General features: G+C 40.6%; 1 protein-coding gene across 2 annotated transcripts in view; it reads right to left on the bottom strand.

Annotated features, from left to right (window-relative positions):
• Positions 1-27,169, bottom strand: part of MOB1B (MOB kinase activator 1B) — a 93,274-nt gene that overhangs the window by 41,027 nt on the left and 25,078 nt on the right. The window contains exon 1 of one of the 2 annotated variants that reach the window (XM_005897053.3): positions 16,820-17,084. The exons of the other annotated variant lie outside the window; for it this stretch is intronic. Within the exon in view, the coding sequence (XP_005897115.2) occupies positions 16,820-16,833 (14 nt within the window). The 5' untranslated portion in view covers positions 16,834-17,084. Of the gene's footprint in view, positions 1-16,819; positions 17,085-27,169 lie in introns of those variants that run through there. 2 annotated transcript variants of the gene reach the window in all.

Raw genomic sequence — 27,169 nt, 5'->3', positions numbered from 1 at the left:
TAAAAGCAGCATGCAGCACAGGGTAGTATAAAAATACTGCCAGCTGACTGACCTATGGCCCTGGAATCAGAGTACCTGTACTACTTAGTGAGAGACCTTGACTTAGTTACTTATTACTGAGCCTCTCAGGAGCCTTCTCTACCTCATCTGAAAATGAAGGAAGCATTATGTTGCAGAGTTGTTTTGAGGATTAGAAATCAGTAAGCAAATACTAATGCAATGCCTGGCACAAGCATCAATAAAAGCCATCAAGGGACTTCCCTGGTGGTCCAGTGGTTAAAAGTCCTCCTTTCAATGCAGGGGTGCAGCTTGATCCCAGCTTGATCCTTGGTTGGGGAGCTAGGATCCCACATTCCTCACAGCCGAAAAACCAAAACACAGAACAGATTCAATGTTGTAATAAATTCAAAGACATCAAAAAATATATATTTAAAAATATTTTTTAAGGCCATCTACCTTTAATATTTACCTTGAGCATTATCTACTTCATATGGCATAGGAGAAACCTTGATTTTACTGCTGGGTACTCTGGGCTGTAATCCCTAATTTGCCTTGTATTGGTTAGGTGACTTTGAGAAAGTTACTTAATCATTCTGACTGCAAAAAAGAAGAAATCATATCACCTACCATGAAGGATGGTATCTGAAAACCAAACTATATGCACAGAAATACAAAACATAGGAGAGTCAAGAGGAAGGGGACATATGTATACCTATGGCTGATTCATATTGATATACCGCAGAAACCAGCATAATATTTAAAGCAATTATCCTTCAATTATAAATAGATTAATTAAAAAAAAAAGAAATACAGAGCACAAGCTGGTGTATAGTCAGGGCTCAACAATTGATGGCAGTTAAATATATGTGTACCATCCCTTTAACTTTTGCAGTGAAGGTCCATCATAGACATAAGCTGAGTTATGGCTACATATTATCCTTTTACAATAAGCAACAGCAAAAAAAGGGAAATTAGTAACATCAAAAAATACCAGTAAAACAGTAAGACACTTGGAATTCTTGGTATCATTGAGAATTTGTTTATATAATTGACTAAGTGTAGCCTTGGAAATCACAAGAGATTAGTCTCAACTGATTTTTCTAAAAATAAGATGTAGGAACAAAATCCTTCCCATTTCTAAAAATCACTAAATGTAAATTACTTCTCCAGAGATTTGATCTCATTCTAAAGAATTTCACAAGTCACCATAAATCTTTTCAAACACCATTAAGAAGAAACACTGAATGCTGTCAAATATAAAACTGTTCTTTTACAACTAAGGACATAGGCACAAAAGTAGTTATTTTGCCCAACTTACATACTCCAGATCACAAGCATAACTGAATTCTTCCATAAAGGAACTTGGATAAAATATTTCTTTCATTCAAGACTGTTTCATTCTCCCCTTCTGCTCAAAAGCAAGGATTTCCATCTTTCAGATCACCAATGGTTTAAGCATAAGCTTATGGTACCCAAACATAGAACAATCACAATTCCTCTAAATGAAGACTAAAAACAAAAGAAGAAGGCTGGGCGCCGAAGAATTGATGTTTTTGAACTGCAGTGTTGGAGAAGACTCTTGAGAGTCCCTTAGACTGCAAGGAGAGCAAACCAGTCAATCCTAAAGGAAATCAACCCTGAATATTCATCAGAAGGACTGAAGCTGAAGCTTCAAAACTTTGATGCAAAAGAGCTGATTCATTAGATAAGGCCATCTGATGCAAAGAGCTGACTCATTAGATAGGACCCTGATGCTTGGAAAGATTGAAGGCAGGAGGAGAAGGGGACGACAGAGGATGAGATGGTTGGATGGCATCACCGACTCAATGGACATGAGTTTGAGCAAGCTCCAGGAGATGCAGGACAGGGAAGCCTGGCATGCTGCAGTCCATGGGGTTGCAAAAAGTCAGACATGACTGAGAGACTGAACAACAACAAAAAACAAGAAAGGACTCATGGATAGATAGTAGTATGTCAGGAAAGTCCCTATGGAAAATAATACATAGATGCAGGCAAACCTGGGAACCAAAGGCAGAACAAGAACTGTATTGTACAAGAAAGGTACAATTAAAAAAAAAAAAGCCCCTTTAATCCTAATATTGTCAACTACAAAAGTTACATTTCATATTATCTGAGATTCAGCTATACTCCCCAGTACCTGGAAAGGGCTTCAACTATGGCCATTTAAAGCTAAGAGCATGCATGCATGCTAAGTCTTTTCAGTTGTGTATGACTCTTTGCAACCCTATGGATGGCAGCCTGCCAGACTCCTCTGTCCATGGGATTCTGCAGGGAAGAATACTGGAAGGGGTTGCCATGCCCTCCTCCAGGCAATCTTTCCAACCCAGGGATTGAACCTGTGTTTCCTGAACTTCAGTCAGATTCTTCACCACTGAGCCACCAGGGAAGCCCAAAACTGAGAAAGAGTAACACAAATGAGTGAAAACCATCAAAGAGAAAAAACACATAAAACTAATGCAAGATTCTCTTCCTTTCTTCCCAGTTTCTTATGAACTAAGTGAAATGTGAATATCAGAACTGCCATGAAAAAAAAAGAACAAATTAATCAAAACTAGCATGGTTTCTCACACATAAAATTATGCAAAGTATTTATTGATAAAATGAAGGTGTTCTGAATTTTCATAACATATAACTTACTTTTGCTTACCACAGTTTGACTAGTAAGTACTCAAAAACAATAAGCATATCAGAAAGGCATATTCTTCAGTCACTAGCAATTAGACACAACTACTTCTTCATAGTTTGGGGAAAAGACTCTCCACTTTGAAATAATCCAGAGAGAAAAACCCTGGCAGAGCTCTCTATCAGATTTCATAAGAAAGGCAATAAATGCATTGAGAGTAATAAGTGAAAAGCAGTTTTACATCTACCTCCAGAATCTATAGGTCATTTTTACAGTATGTCACCTGTTTCCCGAACATGTTGATTACTTGCATTAAATTATCAGTTGCCTATCTGCATTAAAATATCATAAAGATAACTAAGAAACAGGTAATTCAATTGGAGTTAAATATCTCATTCTGTAATTAAATCCACCTCTATGGATAATTCGTGCTTATCTTGGAGAAAAGTAGTATTTTCCTGTATGCAACATGCTCAGGCATGAACGACTCCTTACCACCCCAGGACTGTAACCCTCCAGGATCCTTGGTCTATGGAATTCTCCTGGCAAGCACACTAGAATGGGTTGCCATTTCCTCCTCCAGAGGATCTTCTTGACCCAGGGATTGAACCTGCATCTCCTGTGTTGGCAGGCGGGTTCTTTACCACTGAGCCATATGGGAATAATTACATTCTACTGTTACTTTTCACATGACTATTAATTTTTAAATTTCACTTGTTAAAAAACTGCATTCTAAATTTCAACATAAAAGATGTTAATTTCACCTTTTAAGATGAAGAGTAAAAAGGTTGATGACAATAAAAGCAAGCAGCCTAAGTATGCCATTAGAAATAAAGAAGACAAGCAAATCAATAACAAAAAAAATAACCCAGTCAAAAATGGGCAAAGACCTAAAGACAGTTACCCAAAGAATACATACAGATGGCTGATTAAGCACATGAAAAGATACCCAACATCACTAATTATTCAGTTGAGTTCAGTTGCTCAGTCGTGTCCAACACTTTGTGACCCCATGGACTGCAGCATGCCAGACTTCCCTGTCCATCACCAACTCCCAGAGCTTGCTCAAACTCATGTCCATTGAGTCAGTAGTGCCATCCAACCATCTCATCCTCTTTTGTCATCTTCTCCTCCTGCCTTCAACCTGGGTCCCAGCATCAGGGTCTTTTCCAATGAGTCGGTTCTTCACATCAGATGGCCAAAGTATTGGAGCTTCAGCTTCAGCATCAGTCCTTCCAATGAATGTTCAGGGTTCATTTCCTTTAGGATTGACTGGTTTGATTCCCTTGCTGTCCCAAGGACTCTCAAGAGTCTTCCCTAGCACCACAATTCAAAAGCATCAATTCTGCGCTCAGCCTTCTTTATGGCCCAACTCACATATGTACGTGACTACTGGATATATACATATATGAAGGCCAAGAAGTTCTTATGATTAGGATTCTCAGTGGTGTGATGGTGGTAGGGGATGCAGGGATGTGAGCACTCGCACTCACTGCTGTTGGAACACAGTCTACAGTGGCAGGCAGAGAATGTGCCTGGCATACGTTAAGTCTTTGAAAGGATAAGACAACCACGTCTCTATACAAAATTATAAAATAAAGATTCAATAAATGAGTGTTTCAGATTTTTCTGTATATGATAGTCACCTATTTCCATTTCTCCAAAAGTCTCTGTTCAGTTCAGTCGCTCAGTCATGTCCGACTCTTTGCAACCCCATGAACCGCAGCACGCCAGGCCTCCCTGTCCATCATCAATTCCTGGAGTCCACCCAAACCCACGTCCATCAAGTCAGTGATGCCATCCAACCATCTCATCCTCTGTCGCCCCCTTCTCCTCCTGCCCTCAATCTTTCCCAGTAGCAGGGTCTTTTCCAATGAGTAAAAGTCTCTGGGAGGGGAAAATTAGAGCAGAATAAAGGAGAAATCACTCATACTTTCACCTACCACTATGACAATACTTGAAAAATTTTTTTACTTCTAATTTATCTTTCCCTCCACCTCCCCCATCCCATCCCCTTAGGTAACCGTAAGTTTGTTTTCTAAGTCTGTGAGTCTGTTTTGTACATAAGTTTACTTGTATCATTTTTTAGATTCCACATGTTACATTGATAACAAATGTAAAAAATCGTGACCAAGTATCAAATATGTAGTACTATGCTAAATGATAAGAGATTTAAAAATGACTTTTGAAACTGCTGCATCCTCAAAGAGGTCACATACTCTGATGAGGAGAAAGGCCTGAAAACCGACAAGTATAACATCTTTTTGATAGGAGCTATAATAAGGACTGTGGAGGAGGACACTGACATGATATCTAACAGATTGGGAAGGAAGCATAAGTCAGAGAAAAGTAGTTGGCTCCAGAAAGAATCAGCCTGCCAATGCAGCAGACAGGAGACACAGCTCAATCCCTGGGTGGGTAAGATCCCCTGGAGGTGGAAATGGTAGGCCACTCTAGTATTTTTGCCTAGTAAGTACAGTCCATGGAGTCGCAAAGAGTTGGACATGCATGAGCATGCACGAATGCCTGAACTAAAGAAATGGGGATGGGATGGAGAAGGGCAGTCTAGCCAGAACAACAGGAACGACATTTTACAAAGGTAGGCTGGCTTGGGAGAAATGTCTGTTGAAAGAAGTGGGAATAAAGGGGTTAAACGGGTTGGGGGGTAGGGACACGGGGAGGGAATGGAGTGGGAAGCGGGTGGAGGGGTAGACAAGGAAGGAAGGAGCAGAGGAGGCTGAACTGGTAAGCAAACATCATTATCACGAGGGCCCTCTACATCTTGGGATTTGCCAACCCCTTCCAGCCCATTCCAATCTCTACTTGAGATACCCAAGTGAACTGCAGAAAAAACTGGGTCAAAGGATTCCAGCCACCTCATTTCAGTATTAAAAAAACACAACGTGGGACTTCCCTGGTAGTCCAGTGGTTAAGATAACGTGCTTCAAAGGCAGCGAGGTGTGGGTTCAATCCCTGGTGGGGAACTAAGATCCCACACGTTGCAAAGCCAAAAAACCAGAAAAGAACACACAGACACACACACACCCATCCTCCCCACCATGCCATGGAATTCCCTGGAGGTCCAGTGGTTAGGCTCGCTTTCCTTGCCGTGGCCTGGGCTCAATCCTTGCAGTACAGCCAAAACAAAAACAAAAAATGTGATGCTAGAATGGAGCAATAGAAGCAGCAGTGCCTAAACTAAGCAAAATGGTCCCTCAAACCCATCCTCATAGAAACAGCCTCTGCTTAAAAATAGAGAAGCAAGTATCTGCAAAACTTCTGCAGCACATACATACCAGACCCATCGAAAAAAAAAATTTTTTTTCTTAGCCACCATGCAGCATGCAGGATCTTAGTTCCCCAAACAGGGACAGAACCCTCACTCCCTTCACTGGAAGTGCTGAGTCTTAACCACTGGACGGCCAGGAAGTCCCATCTTACAACTTTTATAAATGCTTCTCTATTTCATACAAAGATGTTTGTACACTCCATGGGACATTAATAATAATCTCAATAATCTTTAACCTTCATTAACCACTGGACTTGAAACCAATGAATTAAAAAAAATTACTGAAGAGCACATCCATATTAACATTCCAGTCTCCAATTTTAAGATTCCTGAAAACACAGACCACATTTTATTTCTGAACTGCTACCTTTCTTCTCCTGCCACTAGCAGCTAATAACACTCTGCTTATTATACATAGGCGATGCCAATAAATACGTATTGTAATATTCAGCAATACCATGCCAAGATAGCTAAAAAAAAAATCTGAATTCAGAAAGAGTTTACATACTGGCTTGGGAATTTCATGTACAGGATTCTCTGGTTGTTGAAAACCTCCATATACATTCTCTCATTTAATTCTCACATTTACCCAATGGCACAGGCATTTCTTTAGCCCCAGTAAACAGAGAAAACAGAAAAAATTAACTGATGTGTCCAAAGTCACATGGCCAGTGACAGACCAAAGACTCTTAAAACCCAGGTCTCCTCACTCACAAGCCACTGTTCTATGACAACCTTCAGTTAATCAAAAATATCTATCTACTGAGGACATACTTGCCAAGCAAGTACATGCCAAACATGTACTAACATGCTGGGAAATAAAACAGTGAACAAACCTCATGAAACTTACAGTCTAGGAAAGAGGATAAGACCTTAAATAATAATTATAAATAATTATATGTGTGTAAAGACAACCAGAGAATTTAACCTTGAGGACTGTTAAAGAAAAAATAATACTCACTGACATTTGTTAAAAATGGTTAAGGCAGACTTTATTCAGGAACAATCAGGCAGCTATAGGGGCTACTGCAGTGGGATTTTACAGTAGGATAGACAGATTGAGTTCCACTCCAAATACAGCATTGGTAAGGCAAGTGGGAACTTATAACCAAGGAGCAAGGTGCAGGGGTGAATGAAAAAATTACCAAGACAATCTATCAGGGGAACGGGGCTGGGTCGGGGGGCAGTCCTGGTTAAACTGACTTAACAGGATTCTTAATAGTCCATGGGGTCGCAAAGAGTCGGACATGACTAAGCGACTGAACTGAACTGAACAGGATTCTTGTTGAACACAGGCCGAGGTGATCAGACATCACCTGAGGGATGGTGGTGGATGAGGAAGCAGATCAGATCCTGAGGGTGGCAGGGGATTCTAGTTAAACCGACCAGCAGGGTTCTTACTAAAGCTAGACTTTTTATAAGGAAGTGCGCAGATAGGCCTAGGAGAAGGTTCAAGACCTGACCAAAGTGTGGTCAAGTAAAGAATCTTTGTCAGGGCCTCGCAGAGTCTCTCAAGGACAGAGGTAGTGTTATGCTGAACACCAAAGAATTTTCTTCTTTATTTTGAATCATTTAACTCAATATACAGACAAACTCCACTTACTATTGTCTAAAACTTCTCAAACTTGAAGGTGCTTTTTAAAATCACTCCTCAGTCAGTTCAGTTCAGTTAAATCACTTAGTCGTGTCTCTTTGCCACCCCATGAATCGCAGCACGCCAGGCCTCCCTGTCCATCACCAACTCCCGAAGTTCACTCATACTCACATCCATCGAGTCAGTGATGCCATCCAGCCATCTCATCCTCTGTTGTCCCCTTCTCTCCTGCCCCCAATCCCTCCCAGCATCAGAGTCTTTTCCAATGAGTCAACTCTTTGCATGAGGTGGCCAAAGTACTGGAGTTTCAGCTTTAACATCATTCCTTCCAAAGAAATCCCAGGGCTGATCTCCTTCAGAATGGACTGGTTGGATCTCTTTGCAGTCCAAGGGACTCTCAAGAGGCTTCTCTAACACCACAGTTCAAAAGCATCAATTCTTCAGCACTCAGCTTTCTTCACAGTCCAACTCTCACATCCATACATGACCACTGGAAAAACCATGGCCTTGACTAGACGGACCTTTGTTGGCAAAGTAACGTCTCCACTTTTTAATATGCTATCTAGGTTGGTCATAACTTTTCTTCCAAGGAGTAAGAGTCTTTTAATTTCATGGCTGCAGCCACCATCTGCAGTGATTCTGGAGCCCCCAAAAATAAAGTCTGACACTGTTTCCCCATCTATTTCCCATGAAGTGATAGGACCAGATGCCATGATCTTCATTTTCTGAATGTGGAGCTTTAAGCCAACTTTTTCACTCTCCACTTTCACTTTCATCAAGAGGCTTTTTAGCTCCTCTTCACTTTCTGCCATAAGGGTGGTGTCATCTGCATATCTGAGGTTATTGATATTTCTCCTGGCAATCTTGATTCCAGCTTGTGCTTCTTCCAGCCCAGCATTTCTCATTATGTACTCTGCATATAAGTTAAATAAGCACAGTGACAATATACAGCCTTGACGTACTCTTTTTCCTATTTGGAACCAGTCTGTTGTTCCATGTCCAGTTCTAACTGTTGCTTCCTGACCTGCATATAGGTTTCTCAAGAGGCAGGTCAGGTGGTCTTGTATTCCCATCTCCTAAGTGATGCCAAAGCTCCAGCTTTGTCTAAAGTAGACTTCTCAAGAGTTATATATAGATATTGATCTCCTCAGCCCAGGAGATGACCTTCTGTCACCAGAGGGTCAAGAGTAACCTTTCGTCCCAATGGTGCTAAATGAAATGACAGTGATACTTTCTTTTAAATATTCAATGACAAAAAAGGGTAAAGGTATCTCTAGAACCTAGTCGTCATCTGACAATACAGTCCCAACACCTTACAAAGATGCTCCCACTTCAGCAAAAGCTAAAATTAGTACAGTTCAACTGAGGAACACCTTCCCAATGTCTAGCCACTTAGAATTGTATTTTTTGGTAGTTTGGCTCTCACTATAATCTGAAAAAAAAAAAAAAAAATTTTTTTTTAAATTGCAGTTCTTGATAAATTGCCATTTCTTAAATTAAAAGCTTGAAAAGTTTAAGAAAGGATTAATTTAAAGGTTGAACAGTCTGACAGATAAAGACTCCTTTGGGAGTCCTTAACAAATAGGGTGGAGACACAAGCATCAGTACTCCAAACAATGCCGTGCTCCAGTTGAGAGACTTCAGTTTTGACAAAATGGTTTGTTGTTCACTGGCTCAAAAGTGCAATTTCTAAGAGTTGAAACTAAGAGAACCAGCTGAACATTTGGTAGGGTTTGAGGAAGGGCTAGGGAGAATGGAGCCAGGCATATGTGAGTAAAACCTATAACCAATGGGGAGTTTTTAAACAAAGAGCTACTTTAGTAGTTAAATCTAATGATACAGGCCACCAGCAAACAGATTCTCTAAAGAGGGGATCATGCTGCTGCCCACCTGGGCATCAAGACTCCAGAAAAGTTGTCATAAAAGACTTTGACTCCTACTGCTTCCACTTTATTCTATGTTTATACTGAATAATAAAAAGTATTTAAGTTAAACCATTAACTATCCCCACAAAGAAACTCACAAAAATCAATACCCAATACTACAACTACTAAACTGTTCTCATCAAATTTCAGTTTGAGAACAGGAGAACTTAGGCAAAAAGATAAAAACAATAGTAGCAATAAAATAAGACCCAGTCTTTCCACTGCAAATAATAAGAATAAGGCCACCTGGCTATGAGGTTCTTAGACTATTACCCAAATATGTTTATTTACCTTCAAACTCCTGCTTTTAAGTTCTAATTTCAGAAAATCAAAGTAGCACTAATACATATGATAATAAACCTATAGAAATTGGCTCTGATTTGGTCATCAGAAATGATGACTATGTTTATAAAAAACAAGAACAGCTACAAGCAACCATCACACTGTTGAGATGTTGACAACAAACTAGATATCACTGCTACATGGAACTACAATTTATTGAGCTAGAACTTTTACATTCAGGATAAACTATCCTCCCAACATGTCTGAGGTATCAGTCTTAAACACAGGATCCATGGGGAAATAAATTAGATTACTATCACACTCATACCGCACACAATGGAGTATCAGACTGCTTTCATCCTTATTACAGCCGAAGTGGGGGTCCACACGTGCTCAGGAGAGGAGTAATGGTGGCTGGATGACAGCTGGAGGCCAAGCCACAAGAGAGGTGGTCAGGCAGAGTTAGGAGAATTGCTTCAGAGAGGTCTGAACAACTAAGTATACTGAGTATAAGAGCCAGGTTTCTCACTGACAAAGAAGGAAGTGAAAAATATGTAAAGAGATGAGACTCTGAGGAACCTTGTGCTCAGAACTACAAGTATTAGTGTGAATTCATTCAATACAGATGAACAGACATAGAAAAAGTATTTGGATTTAAATTCGTGTGGGTATGGATTTTTCTAGCATTGGCCAATGAGATGGCCGGGAGCAGCAAAACATCTGCAGTAATGAGGACACCTATCACCTAAATTCTGGTTCCCAAATACTATCCACTGCTGGCTAGAACCAAGGCCCTCAGGGAAGTGGTCCACCCCAGGGTTGAGGCATGGAAAGTATACGATAAACCGGGAATGTCTGATGGTGCTGAAAGGAATGGAGTGCTCAGAGAAAGACAGGAACGAATCAAAGGGACCCAGAAGACAGCCTCAAGAGGACTTCCACTAGCCAAAACTGAGACAATGTGAGCACCAAAATAAGCTATGATGGTCAAAATTAACTCATTAAATAAAACAGAAACCCATGAGCCCATGCTGATATTAAAAAATTAATTAATGGAATGGATAAAGGCTCCCTTACAGTAAAAATGTCACATAATAAATATAAAAGCAGTGATAGGATGAGAACATTGTCAAGCATCATAATAATAATACAGAAAAGAAATTTCAACAGACATCAGAACTCATAGGTGAAAATGGAATGAGGAAGGGGATAGGTATATAGTCCCAAAACAGCTCCTAAAAAATAAATATTAATTATAACCCTTTGGATTATAGCCTGTCAGGCTCCTCTGTCCATGGGATTTTTCAGGCAAGAATTCTGCAGGGGTTTGCCATTTCCTTCTCCAGGGGATCTTCCCAACCGGGGGATTAAACCAGAGTCTCTTGTGGCTCCTGAATTGCAGGCAGATTCTTTACACATAGAGCCATCAGGAAAGCCCCACTTCAATATCTCCTAATCAAATATACAACTAAAGAGAAGTATTACATGTGTTTTCATATATCCAAAACTCTAAAGGTACAAGAACTCTTTATATCAAGAAAAAAAATCATTAATGGTAAAAGTAATCAAACAGGGATTATTTTGCACTCAGTAATGTAAAACAAATGCAACTCTGTATCAGATGGTAAAAGTAAACCAAGGCCAGCCAAGTAGTCACAATTCCCAAAACTACAGTTCTGAAAACATGACCAAACTGACTTCAATTCCCTCTGCAAAACAAACATACCATATTAATCGGGTTAACAAACAACAAAACTGTTAAGATAATACTTGGTCAATAGACACTCAAAGTGATGCTGCAGTAGTATACTGACATAAAAAATTCACAGGTGAAAAACTTGATCTATGCACAGTAGAGATCCATTTGTATATTTTTAAATATATACAAACAAAACATGATGGAAAAGATTAGGAAGTAACATCACAAAATACAATAGCTATCTCTGAAGGTGCAATTATGAGAGATTTTTATTTTCTTCCTTTTCTTATCAGTATTTTGTGATTTCACCAAAATGTGTATTATTCATCCACTAAAAGTTAAAAATAATGTTAAAGTATTATTTAAATTTAAAGGTTTCTACAGATGGTGACTGCAGCCATGAAATTAAAAGACTCTTACTCCTTGGAAGAAAAGTTATGACCAACCTAGATAGCATATTAAAAAGTGGAGACGTTACTTTGCCAACAAAGGTCTGTCTAGTCAAGGCCATGGTTTTTCCATGGTCATGTATGGATGTGAGAGTTGGACTGTGAAGAAAGCTGAGTGCCAAAGAATTGATGCTTTTGAACTGTGGTGTTAGAGAAGCCTCTTGAGAGTCCCTTGGACTGCAAAGAGATCCAACCAGTCCATTCTGAAGGAGATCAGCCCTGGGATTTCTTTGGAAGGAATGATGCTAAAGCTGAAACTCCAGTACTTTGGCCACCTCATGCAAAGAGTTGACTCATTGGAAAAGACTCTGATGCTGGGAGGGATTGGGGGCAGGAGGAGAAGGGGACGACAGAGGATGAGATGGCTGGATGGCATCACTGACTCGATGGATGTGAGTTTGAGTGAACTCCGGGAGTTGGTGATGGACAGGGAGGCCTGGCGTGCTGCGATTCATGAGGTCGCAAAGAGTCGGACACGGCTGAGCGACTGATCTGATCTGATTTTCTCTTCCACCATTACATTCTTGATGAACCTTAGAAAACAGTCCTAACAGTACGAGATATTAATACCTGGTAATGGAAGACTTCTCTGAAAAACAAGGCCCGTTTGAACACTACCTTTTTATATAATTTTATCAATTATAGATAAAGGTAATATGAGGCAGGTTCTCTGGATTGAGACTGCCAGGATTTAAAATCCAGCTACCCCACGGACTGGCCACAGAATTTCGAGCGAATTATTTAACTCCTCTTTGTCAGTTTCTTCATCTGTAAAAATGGAGTTCCTATTTGTTATTAAACTACTTATTTAAAGCATTTAGTGCCTGGTACATAGCACTTAGGTTATTTTACTATGAGTTTCTTTTATAGGTGACGATGTTCAGGTACTAAAATCAGTTAAATCGTCTGAATGAAAACAAAGATGCTGGGATGGGTGGGATGGAGGGGTCTTTGAAAGAAAGGAGAAGGGAGAAGCAGAAGAGACAGACGGAGGGACAGATATTAACACAGCTGAAAACCTGGGTCCCCTTTCCTAAACTGCTATTTTTTTGAAAACACAAATGGCAGTGGTCCACCATAATGCTTAATAAATATTTCTTTTCTTTCTTCCTTCCTTGCCCAAACTCTTTGTTTCTTCCTATACAGAAACAGGTTTGGCTTATATTCATTCACATTCCTAAACCACCTTTCCTATGAATTTCCATTTTAAAGTTAACTATATTTAAACTCTGTTCCAACTGAGTAGTCTTACATTAGGAAATTACACCTTGGGGGGCTTTCCTGGTGGCTCAATCTGTAAAGAAACTGCCTGCTATGCAGGAGACCCGAGTTCAATCCCTGGGTCTGAAAGATCCCCTAGAGAAGGAAATGGCAACCCACTCCAGTATTCTTGCCTGAAGAACTCCATGGACAGAGGAGTCTGGTGGGTTACAGTCCAAGGGGTCACAAAGAGTCAGATACAACTGAGTGACTTTCACTTCATTTTTCCTAGTCAAATGTTTCTGTGGAATTATATGTCGAAAGAGATCTACAATCTAAAAATGCTAGAAACAAAGAGAACACACTATATATTAATATTTGTTGAATGATACTGTTAAGAACTCACTCTAATCCTACATCTCCCTGAATTTTATACTCATTAAACATCAGGATAGGAAAAGCCCTAAATCAAGAAAACTGTGTTCCGATTCTACCCAGGCTAATAATTAGGTGAGTAACCTGAAGTTGGGATTTTGCCACTTGAGCAAGATGTGGGGAGTAGGCTGTGTTACTGAAAGATCCTATCCAAGTCCCCAATTCTACAGCCTCTTGAACAAACCTGAACAAAATGGAGAATTCACGGGCAACTTCATGCCTCCCGATGCTTCCTCTGACTGAAAGCTCCCATTTCCCCTTTTAGATAACTCCTGTTATACCTTCCATTCATCATTTCTTCCATGAAAGGACAGGACAAAATGCTCTGTATTCTCTGGATCCCTGGGCTTGCATAGCATCTCTTACAGATGACTATTTATACACTGTCTACCATTTCTGGAGTCTCACATCTTGCACAATGCCTAGCACACAGCAGGTGCTAAGGATGTGTTTAAAGATTTGAGTCTACAAAGTTAAATTAGGTTCCTGTAAAGATTTTGTATGCACCATCTGGGAGTTCAGCTAAATTTGAAGACATACACAGGCCAATATGGAGCACAACCAAGGCTTTGTCCCAGTCAGATTCATATATGAAGTGCAAATTTACTCTGAGCCATTTGTATAAAAGCTACACGAAGGTATCACTGCTGCAGATTATCTAAACACCTCCCCCGAGGATTACCTAAAATTACTTCACTTACTATCTAAAACATCTTTATCAGGGACTTTGGTCCACTGACAACCTCCTACCATACTATAAAAGGTACTGATGTTCAGTGTTTATGGTCATGTACCAGAAAATAAGCTCCACTAAAGCGGGAATTTTCATCTGTTTTGTTCAGAAATGATTCCCAGTGCCTACACCAGTGCCTGCATATGAATGATTTTTAAAAACCAATAATTCTTTCCTTCTATCTTACAGCCTGCAAAAGTTATGAGTCATTACCTTTATATGTGTATCTCACATTGCCCTATTCCCTCACCTTCATCCACTTATGGCAGCCTTACAAGCAAGCTTCCAAGAACTGGGGAAAATATTTGTATTTAACTCCTGAAGTGCAGCTTTTACTTTACTTTCTCTGCTTATACGTTGGAACAGAAATAATATCCAGGAAACTATACCAAATAATGAATAGATAATAACCAAAACTTTGTTCCTATACTTCTGATAATTATCAATATTTCTCTACTCCATATTTTAAAACTACTAGTGGACGAAAATCAAAACCAAAAATATTAGATTAACTTTTTTGGACAGTCAAGCACGTGGACAAAATACTTTGAGAATTAATTAATGGCTACATGTGACTTGACTGAAAAACTGTGTTCCAAATTATTGTTGTTTAGAAGCTAAGTTGTGTCAGACTCTTTGTGACCACATGGACTGTAGCCCGTCAATCTCTTATGTTCATGGGATTTCCCAGGCAGTAATACTGGAGTGGGTGGCCATTTCCTTCTCCAGGGAACCTTCTAGACCCAGGGATCAAACCCATGTTTCCTGCTTGGCAGGTGGATTCTTCACCACTGTGCCCCTTGAAAAGCCCATGTACTATATACATTAACTATGACAAGATTCTTTTTTATGATTTATGTAGCTAATATGTTTCAGGAAAATGAATTTATCCACAGCATTTCTGTAATTATCAAATACTGAGCCACAGAAGAGTAGGATAATATTGTATTTATACTCAGAAAATACCACCAAAACTTTCTCTATCTCCTGGTTTCAGCCAAATATGGTTCTTCCCTGCTTCAGCCAATGTTAGCTATGAGTTCTCAGAGACAAAGGCCCATCAGAAGCAGTCAAGGACACCATCTACACTGCTATCTCAAAGATGGCTTTTAAATTCTTGAAGAAATCAAACATCAGCAACGTAAAAAAAATACTCAAGATGAAAAGTTTCAAGCTGAGATGTTTTATTTGTTGACTGAAACTAAAATAAGAAATGAAGATTTTTATGAAGTCACTCAGTCCTCTCATCTAGTACTACCTAGCTGACAAACTCAGAATCAACTTCCAGGATGAGCCTAAGAAAGACGTTTCACAAGCTCAAACGTGTTAAGGCAGGTTGACAAGCCAGGCCTCTCACTACCCTGTGCATATCAGAAATACTAGCAAGTCTAACCTGCCTGTTAGCCTCTGTGATATCTCAGTTTTGCTTAAACATCCTAAAAAGGATTAACATTCTAGATATAAGCTTGTGGAAATAAGGGTGAATTCAGTTCTCAGGATTCAGGTGCCAGTGTGATGATGAAAAATCATGGGAGGCAGGAAAAGAAAGTTGGGACAAAAAAATAAATCTTTAAATGCTAATTTTCTCCACAACAGTAAAAGAGCATATGGGGTGGGTTTCAATCTCCTAATTTTTACTAGCTTTCTAACCACAGATTAAACAGAGGTGAATCACAACCAAGCCTTCAAAAAAGCAGTCCCCCAAAGCATTAAGGTCTGTTTTCAGAGGACCTGAGGCTTGTTTGCTGCCACCATACTCCCTTCCAGCCACCCCATCTTTCTGCCCATCCCCCTCAATTCGTCTGCAATTGAAGATAAGTAAGGGAAATAATGACCAGCACTAAAAGTGACGCGGAGTTGGCATTTACAAATCATTAACTCCCCAGCGGACCTAATCAACCCAGGGCACACGACCAGACCCTATATGGTGATTGTCTAGAAAGATAAAAGCCCGTGCTCTTCAGGGGAGCACGCAGGGAGGAGGGGCACCTCGGGAAAGCCAGGAGCTCCATCCCCAAGACCCCTGGCTGTCACCAAGGGATCCCGACCAGCCAGCAGCCGCGTTAAGTGTGTTACAGCCACGAGACTTGTCGCCCCAACTACCCACTCCTAAAACCTAAGAGGGGAGTGTAAAGGATGCTAGGGGGACAGGTTAAAGCTCTATTTTCTGTGGCTGGGATCCAGGAAAAAGCAATGGCCAGGGGAGAGGGAAACAGGCGACCCTGCACGCCTCGGGTACTGGTCACGCGGAAGAGTGGGAGGTATCCCTGTAGAGCGTGCAAACAAACAAACGCAGAAGAGAGGAGGGTATGGGGTGGTAGAGAAACGCGGCCGCAGGCATCCATCGAGGTTGTCGGGACTCGGGGTCCGGGGATAAAGAGCTTCCTTGGGGGCTGGAGATTCCCCGCGTGCTCGAAGCCGGCCCGGGAGGCGGCAGCGGTGAGGCAGCGCGAGCTCTCGGGACAGGTTCCCGGAGACCTGCCCGGCGCGGGGCCAGGCGGGCGGGCAAGGGGCCGCGGCCCAGGTTGCCTGAACAAAGCCGGCGCGCGCGCGGGGCCTGGCTACTCACAACAAGAAGCTCATGTTGGCCGCGGCTTGGGCTGCGGGCTCGGCGGTCGCGGGGCCTCGGGACGGCAGTGGCTAGGCCTGGAGAGCAAGGAGGAGGAGAAGAGGAGGAGGCGGGGAGCGCCAGCTGCTCGGCGGCCGCAACTTGTTTGGCTTCGCTAGTTCCAATGGCTCGCAGAGGGGGCGGAAGTGGGAAGCGCACGGCTTGAATCACTCAATGGGAGGAGAAGGAAAAGAAGGCGGGGAAAGGGCCGTTCGCCTGCTCCCCGGAGAAGGGCCGCCGCGCGCTCCCGCACCTCCCGGTCCCCAGCCCCTCGCAGCCCCCACCTCGTGAGCTCTCGCGAGAGCGGAGGGCGCCCACCCCGCCCCTCCCGCTGCGATCCCCTGGTCCCCAACGTTCTGGACACCTAGGCAGCCGCGGACCACGCCCCGCCAGTGCCGGGTGGCTGCCCGGCCTGTCGAGCCCAGTCCACCCCGTTGGAGGTTGTGGGCGGTGGCAGAGCGCTCAAGCTACTTAGCTGGGTGTCAGCGATCTGGAAGGAAGTTGGCTTCAACTCTGGGATGTCAGGGTCCTGCGCTGAGGGATGGAATTGCCAGCAGAGTTCTGCCCACTGTGAATGCCCAGATGAAAGGCTGTGGAGTCTCTCTGCTAAGTATGTAAAAAGAGGAGTGAATTTCATCTGGTAGGAATGGTTTGGGTGTGGTTCCGCCCGAAAAGAGGAAAGGATCTAAGTGGGTTGTTTTATGGGCTTATTTAAAAGCCAGAACTAGGAGATAGCCAGGGTCCAACACTGCCTCTGCAGGAGACTGGGGCTGTCATCAGCAGCCGGGAAAACTGCTGTGGTGACATACTCAAGGTATGTTGAGCAGATATTGTAGGTTATAAAGCTTTGACCTGGGTCCCTTAACTATGTGAAATGCAAGTTCCTCTGTAAGGGGCACTGAATTCCTTCTAGCTTCTAGAATGTTTTGTGCATCAGAGTGCCTAATGGCAATAATACGCTTGAGCCGAATAAATGCTTAATGGACGTTGCGGACTGATAACCAGCCTTCCACAGCATGATGAATTTGGGTATCCATTTATTTTACTGAAAGATGTCCATCTTCTTTCCTTATGAGATCCATCAAATCTACAAGTAACTTTTCAAAGAATTTGAACAAAACTTAATTTTATATAGCTTGTAACCCACCTTGGGCTCTTAGGAAGACTTGAAGGAGATGCCAGTATGAAACGTGTTTTGTTGAAATGTGTTCTGTTGACTTTATGTACTATAAGTTTGGCATGTTGATAAAGCAAACCATTTTAAAAAAAAAACAAGAAAATATTAGTCTCAGTACTATCTGAGGAACAGCAGAGGTCACTGGAATAATTTGAAAAGATTAAAGGAAAAATGCTGGAAAAGAGGGAAAAGGAGGCATTATCTTACTATAACAAAAATAATGGATTTATGACATAAAAGCCCTGTGTTCTAGATTTTAATATGATACAGATTTACTATTCAATTCCTTAAGTGTCTTCTGAAAATAAGACTTGCATTACCAGATTAGGATATTATCTTTTACTTTGGGAAGAGTAAGTTTGTAAATCTATTAGAACAATCTCACCCCCTTTAAAATGAGGTTTTGGATTATTACATAATCTCTAAGGTATCTTCCAGTTCTAAAATTCTGTCATGCCAGGGACATCCTTTAGATGACTGGCAGACAGTTTCTGTCTGCTCATTGGTTTGGTAGACTGGCTTATGTAGCCTGTTTTTGGTGTAACTAAATATAAATGAATCCTATGACTCTGAATAAGTACAATGATTGGCAGAGGACAGAATCTGCAAAAATACTTGCTGAGTTTTTCTTTATCATCCCACTAGGAGAATTGCCTGAACTGAAGAGTTGATAAAACTTACATGATGTATTGGTGGTAAAAATGAGAGAGGTGTCATGTTAGTGATAAAAAATATAATTTCAGAGGTTGGGCATTTAAATTAAACAGTGACTGTGACTTAAAATTATTCAGCACTTGAAAATATTTGGCAATTTAGAACCAAAGAGAGGGTATATTCAGAGATTTCTAATTCTGCTTTCTCCTTCACCAATCCATATTGGTGATATTGCATACTACTATCTTCCTAAAATTTCAATTTCAAGAAGTAACTCTCCTGATCAGAATCTTACTTTGCTTATAAATCCGTGTTTATGAAGCAAGATGATTAAAATTTGTATTCTATCCACCAGTTTCTCACAGAATTGGAGTTTTAATATGAGTAGAATAGAATGTGGGTATATGCCTTAAAATATCTTTTTTAAAAGGTATTTATTTGCTTAGCTGCACCAAGTCTTAGTTGCAGCACTTGGGATCCTCGATCTTTGTTGTGGCATGCGGGATCCTTAGTTGCAGCATGCGAACTCTTAGTTGTGGCACGTGGGATCTAGTTCCCTGACTAGGAATTGAACCCCAGCCCCCTGTGTTGGGCCTACAGAGTCTTAGCCACTGGACCACCAAGGAAGTCCTGTACCTTCAGATATCTTTAACTATTCATTTAAGTTAATTTCTTATTGTAATAAACAAGTGTGCGTCCAATGTGTATGTTAGTGGCTTAGTTCAGTTCAGTCGTTCAGTCGTGTCCAACTCTTTGCGACCCCATGAATTGCAGGCCTCCTTATCCATTACCAACTCCTGGAGTTCACCCAAACTCTGGTCCTTCGAGTTGGTGATGCCATCCAGCCATCTCATCCTCTGTCGTCCCCTTCTCCTCCTGCCCCCAATCCCTCCCAGCATCAGAGTCTTTTCCAATGAGTCAACCCTTCGCATGAGGTGGCCAAAGTATTGGATTTTCAGTTTTAGCATCAGTCCTTCCAAAGAACACCCAGGGCTGATCTCCTTTATAATGGACTGGTTGGATCTCCTTACAGTCCAAGGGACTCTCAAGAGTCTTCTCCAACACCACAGTTCAAAAGCATCAATTCTTTGGCACTCCGCTTTCTTCACTGTCCAACTCTCACATCCATACATGACTTCTGGAAAAACTTGACTAGATGGACTTTTGTTGGCAAAGTAATGTCTCCACTTTTTAATATGCTATCTAGGTTGGTCATAACTTTTCTTCCAAGGAGTAAGCGTCTTTTAATTTCATGGCTGCAATCACCATCTGCAATGACTTTGGAGCCCAAAAAAATAAAGTCTGACACTGTTTCCCCATCTATTTCCCATGAAGTGATGGGACCAAATGCCATGATCTTTGTTTTCTGAATGTTGAGCTTTAAGCCAACTTTTTCACTCTCCTCTTTCACTTTCATCAAGAGGCTTTTTAGTTCCTCTTCACTTTCTGCCATAAGGGTGGTGTCATCTGCATAAGGCTCAGTCATGTCTAACTCTTAGCAACCCCATAACTGAAGCCTGCCAGACTCCTCTGTCCATGGAATTCTCCAGGCAAGAATATTGGAGTGGGTAGCCATTCACCTTATATATAAACAAACAAGGTACTTATAAACTGTGGTAAGGTATAAAATAAACAGAATAATGTGATAGAGATTAATGGTAAAGGAGGATGATCTAATTTAGATTGGGTAGTTTTGTTGAAACTTGAAGGAAGAGAAGGAGCCAACCTTGCAAAGAGCTAGGGAATGATCATTTTCTAGTAGAGGGAATAATAAGTACACATGCTCTAAGATAAGAAAGAGCTTAAAGGTTTCTCAGAACTGACTGGTTATGGCTGGGTCACCCTGAGCAGGAAGAGTGGCATCAGATAAAGCTGGACATGTAAACACAGCTCACAGGCATGGCTCACAGGACATGTAAACATGGGGCTCACAGGCTTAGGTAAGACATTTCAGTTTTATTCCAAGAACATAAAAGAGTCATCCAAGAAGTACAATAATAATAAGGTAAATAAACTGAATAACATTTTGTTTTATTTTTTAAATTTATTATTTTTGGCTGTAAAGCACATCTTACGGGATTTTAGTTCCCTGACCTGGCCCTCAGCAGTGAGAGCACAGAGTCCTAATCACTGGACTGCCAGAGAATTCCCATCATTTTATTTTTTTTAATTTGGAAAAGTTCAAACATATAAACAGGGCAAGAAATTGATGTAATGAATCCATCACACAGCTTCAACAGTTATCAGCTCATGATCCTTGATTGACATTTTTAGGGTCACTCTCTCTTCTTGTGGAGAATGTTCTAGAGGAGGCCAGCATGTCAGCATGGATGCCAGAAGACTATTGTAATAGTCCAGTTATTTCTCAGCAGTTGTGACATGGTTTAGGGTAGCGACATTGATAAGAGAAAGAAGTTAATAATCTGAAAATGAACAGCACTTGGTGATTGATTGATTGACTCTAGGGATTAGAGGAAAGGAGTCAGAGACTACTCATTTTTTTGTCTTTAGTAACTGGCAGGTGGTGCTGCCATTTATTGAAATAGGGAAGATCTGAATCACAATTTTGAGATGAAACTAAAAGTTTCACGTTAGATATGTTAGCTCTGAAATGTCTTTTAGACATCAAAGTAGCTATGTCAGGTAGAGCTTTGAGTGCTGTGCAAAACCTGGGGAGAGATCTGAACAGGAGGTAAGAATATAGGACTCCTCAGTAAGCAAATATTATTCAAAACCTTACGGTAAGCTTCCAAATAGGAATTTTATGCTGGATAAGAATAGACTTAGCAAAGCGCTACCTGTAAGCACTAAAATTTCTCCTTTCATCTCTTCCCAAATATCTGTTTTTTTTTTTTTTAAATCTCAGGTTTTTTATCAACATTTACTTCCTCTCTCTCAGTTGTAGTTATATTCTCCTTTTTTCTCAAGGTGAGGGCTTCTACAGTCTTAAAGAAAATGATTCATTATACCTTTTTATAGGATAAGTTGGTCACTGCCAGCATGTCAGTATGTTACCTTTCCCAAAGAAAATAACACCAAGTTATTTTAAAGCCAAGTTCCCAAACAGTAGATCCGGGGAAATTTCTCCTTATAGAAGTATTTCAGTTTTAAAAAATGAAATAAGAATGGTTGACTTATTATTAGAATGTCACCATTTTGCAACCCCAAATGGATCTAGAAATTGATCACCAATGGCTTGCTGGTATTACAAGAGAGAAAACCATACTTTATGCGTATCCTAACAGAAGAATATATCATCACCTGTTAAGAAGTCTTGCCAACAAACTAGAAGCTGAACCTAGTCAAGTCTCTACGATGAGATATACTGAACTGTAGGAAATACAGGGAACAGAAGAATATGGTAAAGAACATGTTAAATTACACAACATAGAGGGAAGCAGCAAGTCCAGACTGTGGGGAAAATATGCAGGACCTAATTTCTTCAACAAATGAATCGCAAGGAAAAAATAGAGCTGAAGAAACTTAGAGGTTGAAAGAAACATAAAAGGCATATCAACTAGTGGTAATGTATACGTTCATTTGCATCTCGATTCAAACATGCAGTCTCAAAAAGAACGATAGCAAATGTCTGCGTCATTTATAGAGAATCAAAAAATTTAAACATTGGATATTTGATGTTACTAATAACTATTAATTGCAGTGATGATGTTGTGTCTATATTTTTAAGAGCCTTTATTTTTTTAGAAATGCGTACTGAAATAATTGCAGATGAAATAATATGCCTGGAACGTGCTTCAGAATAGTATGGGAGGAGGAATGAAAGTAGAAATACAGATGAATTGTTAAAGCCAGGTGACAAGTACATGAGAAGGATTATGCTGTGGTGTCTTTTTATTTAGTTTTGGAATTTCCCATAATTAAAAGAAAATGAACAAGTAGCAGGTCTCATTTAGAAAAAGCATTACTATTAACGGGGATTTAAAATTGTAATTGTTGATATAGAAGATGAATTTTTGGATTAGAGAGTTCTTTCCTTGCCCTCACATTAGCCAGCTTCTTCTACTCATATATATATATATAAAGGTATTTTTACCTGTAAAACTAAAAGCAAATGTTCCTAATGCCAGAGAGAAGAAACACAAAATCCAAACCCTATGGCTAACCCTGAGCCTCAGTATTTCTTGAGTACCTTTTGTCTTCTGATTCAGAAATGTGATCTGCTTCTGAAAGAATAGATACCTGACAAACAAACCTGAGCTAAAGTATACCAGGGCAACAAATTCTTAGTAACCTGATAAAATGCATTCATTTGTGCAGGAGTGTTTTGGTTACATAATATCTAGGTTGAAATAGTAATTATTCCATCTAATTAGTTTATTACATAATATTATTTTTGCTTTTATATTAACGTGTGCTAAGTCGCTCAGTCATGTCCGACTCTTTGCGACCCTATGGACTGTAGCCCTCCAGGCCCCTCTGTCCTTGGGGATTCCCCAGGCAAGAACACTAGAGTGGGTTGCCATGCCATTTATTGAGTATTTCTGAAAGTGAAAGTTGCTCAGTTGTGTCCTACTCTTTCCAGGCCAGAATACTGGAGTGGGTAACCTTTCCCTTCTCCAGGGGATCTTCCCAACCCAGGGATAGAACCCAGGTCTCCCGCATTGCAGGTGGATTCTTTATCAGCTGAGCCACAGGGGAAGCCTGAGTATTTCTGATAGGCCAATTCTGCTAAGCTTTTCATACATTTTATCTCTATGTTTCTTGTTTTCCCCATCAGGTTGATATTAGGTGTTATATTCCCTCTTTTATAAATAAGGAAACTAATTTTGAGAGGTTATGTATGTAATTTTCTCAAAATCACATAGCTTGTAAGTACAATCTGAATTCAGTAAAGTTCATTTCTTTTCCCCCTTCCCACAATGACCTCAGTTTAAAATGAATGAATAAATTCTAAGTGAATTTTGGCATGCTACATGATCTCATTTAACATAACTAACAATTCAACCTGATCCTTATCAATGGCCTTTAGATTTTAATTCTATATCTTCATTAAAGACAGACTTGAGAATGGTTATAAATGCTTCTCAAGGACATATTATTTGAATGGAAGTATTAAAGATTGATTGGTGAAGCTTGGTGTCTCTCAGTGCATTCACTTATCACGCAAAACTGTAAAGCATCAAAACACATAAGGTATTACAATAGAAGAAAGGTCTTCCATTGATCCCAAACCTCATACAGTACCTTCCTCTTCAAGCTGTTCATTCCTTTGAAGGTGAATTTTGTGCAATAAAATGTCAGGTTTAGGGAAATGATGAGGTACAAATCATTCATCTATCAACATGACAAGTATTTCTTGTCTATAATGGGCCTCTATGAGCAAAAAAACAAGGATATAGTCACTACCTTCATCATGAATTTTATAGACCATTGGTAAATTCAGGCAGTCAAATAAAAATTAGAAGTCGGTGTAAGTGTCAGGAAGGAAAGGTTCATTTTGTATGTGAGTCTGTTACAGGGACCTCACCTATTTTGGTGGTCAGAGAATTGGATCCTGTGCATTCAGAAGTAAATAATATATGTTTACTCCTTGCATTGAGAGTCTCTTGGACTACAAGGAGATCTAACCAGTCAATCCTAAAGGAAATCTGTCCTGAATATTCATTGGGAGGACTGAAGCTGAAACTCCAATACTTTGGCCATCTGATGCGAAGAACTGACTCACTGGAAAAGACCCTTTTGCTGGGAAAGATTGAAGGCAGAAGAAGAAAGGGATGACAGAGGATGAGATGATTGGATGGCATCACCAACTCGATGGACATGAGTTTGGGTAGGCTCCAGGAGCTGGTGATGGACAGGGAGGCCTGGCGTGCTGCAGTCCTTGGGGTTACAAAGAGTCAGACATGACTGAGCAACTGAACTGAACTGACTCCTTGCATTTAAATTCTTGATATATTTTATATAAACAGCATAATTTAATAAAACTTTTACCTCTGCACTCATCATTGCCAAACCATTTTGATGTCTTAAAGCACCATGATATAGAAATTTATCTTTGTTTTTGAGTAGCCAATCTTTAAGGAAGTCGCTCAGTTGTGCCCGACTCTTTACAACCCATGGACTATACAGTCCATGGAATTCTCCAGGCCAGAATACTGGAGTGGGTATCCTTCCCCTTCTCCAGGGGATCTTCCCTATGCAGGGATTGAACCCAGGTCTTCCACATTGCAGGTGGATTCTTTACCATCTGAGCCACTAGGGACGCCTAAGAATACTGAAGTGGGTAGCCTATCCCTTTTTCAGTGGATCTTTCCAACTCAGGAATCGAACCGGGGTCTCCTGCATTGCAGGTGAATTCTTTATCAACTAAGCTACCAAGGAAGCCCAAAACTTGTCTGAAAGTGCTACTTTGAGTGTTATATTGAGGATCTTAGTCATAGGACAGACATCTTAAAAGATTTCTTGCATGGGCCTTGGACTTGCTTAATAAATACTGAATTTCTTAATCTGTCCAATTTACCATGGTTTATAATTAATTGTTTTTCCTATTAAACCACACAGCCTCTTTTCTAGTTAGCTGCCTGGGGAGAAGGCAGAGGAAGGTTCCTTTTGAACCTATTCAGAGCTGCTTTTCCCCAGTTGATAGAACATTGCCAAGGTCGGTAAGCCTAAAATTAACTCCACCAGCTGTGTTTTGGTTTGCTTCATATAGCACACGGGCTCAGGGGGCTCAATCTGCTGGGCTTGCTTGCTGCTTCAATCTGCTGTGCTCTTAAAGTTTGTTTGCCTGGCGTGCATGTTGTGCACAAGAGGTGGTAACTGAACAGCTTGAAAATATATGGAGACTGACAAATAAGTCTCTCCTTTAATTAAAAAAAAAAACAACCTAGGGACAACGATGGAGGGTGGGGTGGGGGATGGAGGAGTCCCTGCTGAGTATGTCAGATGAGAGGCTTAACTTTTAACCTCACTGAAGTTTCCCAGAGAGCAGGCTGCTGACATGCTGTCAAAGAACAAGATGATGCTGTAGTTTCAAGGAGTCTGTGTTTTTAGCCCACTCATCTCCATGAGGTCCTGTAGCATGAAGGACCATATATAGACATAAAGAGTATCCCAACTAGCTGCAACTTAAAATATCCTAAGGATCAGCAGCTGTTATTTCACCCACACAAATTCACAGTTGGCGTAATTAAATTGTGCCTGTTCTCAAGTTCTGCAGCCCTTTGGGTTTTGTCCTAAGGACTCATGTTGCCTCTCCATTCCCTTCCTCAGGGTAACTTCAAGCAGAATGGATGAATGAAAGGGATCGACCATGAGCAGTTCGGGATTTGCATCAATACAAATAAATAATGAAATGTGGAATCAGATCTTGAATTCCTACATAGACAACCACTGGACTCCAGGGACCCTGGGCAGTCCCTAGTCTTGGCTGTTTGTTCTCTCCTGCCCTTGGTTGCTACCACACTATCTTCTTGGCATCTCTCTCATATTTTCCATAGTTGCCATAGTTACAACCACAGCAACCTGAGCAGGCCACAATCCTCTTATAGCTGGAGACATGAGCTACTACTTTAAAACAAGATATAATTCTCCTGTCCTGCACCAACAATAATCGTGTCCCAGATAATCGAAGTGTTGTTTTTTTCCTTGGCAGAAGTATCCCAACCCTCCCAGAATATTACTGTCCTTAAGGTCTGTATGGCATCAGGGCAACCAGGAAGCATCTATAGAGAAGACAACCAAGATAATCAGTCCTACCTTGAAATTTGAACAAGTATATCCAAATCCCTTATTTATAGGCTGTCTCTGTGTTTCCACACCAATCATTCTATTTGAGTACAGGACAAAGAGATTTAGTAAAATAAAGCCATAGTGGGCAGGAAGATTTCCTCTCCAAAATAGAGCTTTTAAAGGAAGTAATCTGATAGTACACTCCTTAAAAGGGATCTGAGATCTTCCTGGAGTCCTGAAGGATAAAGGACCACTTACAAGATTCAGTCAGTCAATAAAATTTTTTGAAGATCGGTTACCCATGTTAAGGGTAAACCAGTTACCACTGTTAAGGGTGAGGATACAAAAGAAATGTACCACATTACAACTGTCAAGGGGCTCATTTCTAGTGGCAGAGACTAACTTGTAAACAAGTAATTACAGCACAAAGCCATCCCTCATAACAGGATTATATACCAAGGACTACAGGAGCCCAGCTAGTGAAAGAGTGTTAACGTGAGGAAGAAGATGGGGTCAAAGAGAGTTTTACCCAAAAAGCAAGTCTTAAAGGGTTGGTAGACTTTCTCCCAGTAAGGAAGAGGGGCAGGTGATAGAGGAGTAAAAGGCAGACAAAAGCACTGCAGAAAGGTGACGCAGCACATGTAAAGCCAAGAGGCATGAAAAAATACATGTACAGCAAAAGAAATGTTGACTGCTATAACCATTTACACCTTAGCATGAGCTCTTGTTCATTTGACAATATTTATTAAGCACTAACTATATGCTAGTTACTTATGTAGGCTTTGGGG

Source organism: Bos mutus, chromosome 6 (assembly GCF_027580195.1).
Source record: "Bos mutus isolate GX-2022 chromosome 6, NWIPB_WYAK_1.1, whole genome shotgun sequence".
NCBI lineage: Eukaryota > Metazoa > Chordata > Mammalia > Artiodactyla > Bovidae > Bos > Bos mutus.
This window is presented reverse-complemented; position numbering and strand designations above follow the sequence as displayed.